Raw genomic sequence first — 3381 nt, 5'->3', positions numbered from 1 at the left:
TAGCTCCGGTATCCCCTCTGGATTCAATTCACGAGGGAAAACTGCAATGTATTTATCCTTTACATGCTTCAACACGCAGGCATACGCTGGAAAAATATATTTATGACTGATACTTCGGTAAATATGGAGGGTTGCCGAGACGAGACACCACCAATGAAGCAATTGTCTTTCCACGTGCACGCCAAACAGAGGCAAGTATTATGTGCATTCCGGGCCTAAAATTTGCCAGTTTTATGGAATTGTTTGCATTGCTACTGATCCCACAGCTTTGAATTTGAGATTGACGAGGAAGAACCAAGTCAACACAATGCAGCTGCAATAGGGCCGCCAGCTGAACACAGCCACTGTTGCCAACAGTAACGGCAATCGTAGGTTCTCTCGGAGCCGGGCCTAGTGCTGTCTGGTAGTTGAGGCGTGCGCATTATATTCGTATCTTGCACACTCAGCTCAAAGCAAAATAAAATTGGGTGCATATTGGCTTTTGTTAATAAAGCCATCGAATTATTCGTCGCGAATCTTTGAACTTCTGTTCAGCGGTTAAGGGAAAGGCCTGTACCAATTCCCCCACGTGGCCCCCTGATTACTTTCATCCGTAAAAGGCCAATATGGAGCCGCCTTCTTCCTTTGAGGATCCTGGGACGCTATATGCGCATTCAGGGGTGGACCCCGATCCTGTGACAGGCGCAATCGCCGTTCCGATATACCAGTCCACCACGTATGTGCAAGAGAGCGTTCAAAAGTACCTGAACAAGGGATACTCCTACTCGAGATCGGGGAATCCAACAGTTCGTGCTCTGGAAAAGAGGCTATGCGCTGTCGAAGGTGGAGCTGACGCATCCTGTTTCAGCACGGGAATGGCGGCATCCCTTGCGGTATGCGTTGTGGCCACTACTGTGATCCTTTGCTCTCATAGATGTCTCAGTGGTATGCCACAGTAATCCTTGTAGAGACAGCCAGCTGACGGCTGCCAGCTGCCTGGCGCGGGAAGCAGGTACATGCGGTTTGGGCGCTCATCTTAAAGCGTAGGTTTATTTGTCTTACTTGTGTTACTGTTTTAGGTACTCACAACATTTCTCAGTGCAGGAGACCATTGCGTTATGCCAATTTGTCTATATGGCGGCACTTATCGCGCTGCAAACGAGTACCTGCGCCGATTTGGAGTGGTTTTCGATTTCGTCGATTTCAGGGACCCCAACAAGGTAGCGAAGGCACTTAAAAAGAATACAAAAGTGGTATTCTGCGAAACTCCGGCAAATCCGACCCTTCATTTAACAGATTTGGAAGCTATTGACACCATCATTGCCAAAGCAGAGGTTGAGAGGCTTTTTTCAGGCAAAATGGAATCAAGGGAAGCAGGATCAGCAGAAGAACTGCTTAGGTCCCTTGTTGGTGGGAAGAGGGAGAGCCAGCGCTCCATCCTATTCGTCGTCGATTCAACCTTCGCAACGCCCATAATGTTGCGCCCATTCGAGTATGGTGCAGACATTGTGGTGCATTCCGCCACCAAATACTTTGATGGTCATAACATCACCACAGGGGGCTGTGCTATCAGCCGGTTTGCTGATCACAACACCAGAATAGCCTATACGAGAAATATATGTGGGAGCATTATGGATCCACAAACTGCATTTTACACTCTGAATTCAAGCATGACTCTGCCCCTGCGCTTCAAGCGTCAAAGCGAAACAGCGAAAGCCGTTGCAGAATTTCTCCAGCAGCACCCGAAGGTAGAGCGCGTCTTGTACCCCGGGCTCGACAGCCACCCACAGCGGAGTCTGGCCATCAAATATCACCGTGAAGACAATAATGGTGGCGTCCTTGGTTTTGACGTAAAGGGTGGAATTGAAAATGGTAAATTAGCTGTCCCCTTGTGATTCTCACTTCGCTATTAATTATATAACTATCCTGCCTTCTCAATTCTTGGAGGCTGCCTCGAACATTTGCGATAAAAATTCGAGTCAGATTCCTGTCGCGCAGTGCGCCTGGGAGGTTAATATTGTGGTCTGTATCACAGGAATGAGAAACGTATTTCTTGGGGGCATCGTTGTGTGCGCTTGCTCATGAATGCTCGTGCTCTGTGCAGGTATAAAGTTGATGAATTCAATCGGCTTTCCTTTTTCCCTATGTGAAAACCTCGGCTCTGCTCAGTCGCTTATTACTTGCCCCGCAGTTTTCACGCATGCCCAGCTGACAAAGGAGCAGCGGCTGGCCATTGGAGTCACGGATGGCTACATCCGTCTTTCTATTGGGTTTGAGAGCGCAAAAGACCTTATTGCAGCTCTCGAAAAGGCTCTAAATGAGCTCGAGTAGATTTTTGGTAATAGCGCCGGAACGGCTCTTAGAGATCACCTCCGCATCACATGGGCTTTCAGCACACTCGTTCCTACGCAGCAATACTTCATGAGTTGTTTCAACTAATGTAGGCGCTTGACCCATCTTGGCAGGGATGTTAACCAAATGTACGCCCTGTATCCCTCTGAGAAAATGTTATTTTGTGCTTTGACTGTGGGCGAGAGTCAAGATGCGAGGCAACGAGTAGCCTTGATGCAAGCTGAGGTCGCATGGGAAGTTCACCTGCTGATCACGCATGGTATGATTCACAGCCTGCTTCCAACAATCTATCATCCCTCCTTGGCGGTGTAAGACCGTTCGTAGTTGTGCTGCTCACAGGCGTAAACCACCTGTAGATTGAAACTCTTGCTACACGGAACAGCGGAGTCATGCCTTCATCAGTCGTACATCACTGTACATTACGTTTGCAGGGATGTGTGCCGTAAATTTTCTCGCTCCGTGTGGCTCCAAACCTTATAATTCAGCTATGCAGCACCTTAATTGACGGAGTTCCGAATTTTAGTCAGATGCAAATGTTTTTGCGACTTCAATTTGCGCTTTGAAAGCGCTAATGTGCAGCCTTACGTCTTTGATTCATTGGCCGAGGTATGAAGGGGTAAGGAACTTAGCCTGCTGCCGTCGATTCTGTTGGTGGAGACTGTAATGTCCCATGTAGGTCCGCCGCAGGGAGACACTTGTGACATCCAAACCACTAGAAGACTTTTGAGTTGTTAGATCATTGAACACCCGCTCAGAAGCTCCTTCTACCTACCCTTACTCTCCAGGGTTCCGGTATGAGGAGATAGAGTGAAATATTGTACGGTGATGTGCCATCCTTCAGTCACTCCAAGCATACCTTCGCGCATAGCCGCACATAACCTGTAGCACACAGGAGCGCGACGTTCGACCTACTATGTAGTATAGCGTCAGCTGCATTCTGGAACAAACGATATATCCGAGAAGCAAACCCAAAGATTTAATTCTGTGGCTTAGTAGAACGCGCCCAGGTGTATTATAGCGCTACAATGGTTCTGGGGCACTTCACCGCCA

The 3381-nt window shown here is 48.3% G+C and overlaps 1 protein-coding gene across 1 annotated transcript; it reads left to right on the top strand.

Moving 5' to 3' along the window:
• Nucleotides 1-605: 605 nt before the first annotated feature.
• On the top strand, nt 606-2310 carry LOC34617715 (cystathionine beta-lyase). The gene is made up of 3 exons (XM_022731074.1): nt 606-872; nt 1059-1851; nt 2084-2310. Exons 1-3 carry the CDS (start codon nt 606-608, stop codon nt 2308-2310), a joined length of 1287 nt encoding a protein of 428 aa, XP_022590746.1.
• The last annotated feature ends 1071 nt before the right edge of the window (nt 2311-3381 follow it).

The sequence above is a fragment of the Cyclospora cayetanensis genome, unplaced genomic scaffold, assembly GCF_002999335.1.
Source record: "Cyclospora cayetanensis isolate NF1_C8 unplaced genomic scaffold, CcayRef3 CcayRef3_contig_77, whole genome shotgun sequence".
NCBI lineage: Eukaryota > Apicomplexa > Conoidasida > Eucoccidiorida > Eimeriidae > Cyclospora > Cyclospora cayetanensis.
Note: the sequence above shows the minus strand (reverse complement) of the source record. Positions and strands in the feature narration are given on the sequence as shown.

Coding starts and splice junctions, on each gene's coding strand:
- LOC34617715 (XM_022731074.1), top strand. CDS start 606: ATGGAGCCGCCTTCTTCCTTTGAGGATCCTGGGACGCTATATGCGCAT. Junction 873..1,058: donor GAATGGCGGCATCCCTTGCG/GTATGCGTTGTG, acceptor TTACTGTTTTAG/GTACTCACAACATTTCTCAG. Junction 1,852..2,083: donor AAAGGGTGGAATTGAAAATG/GTAAATTAGCTG, acceptor TGCTCTGTGCAG/GTATAAAGTTGATGAATTCA.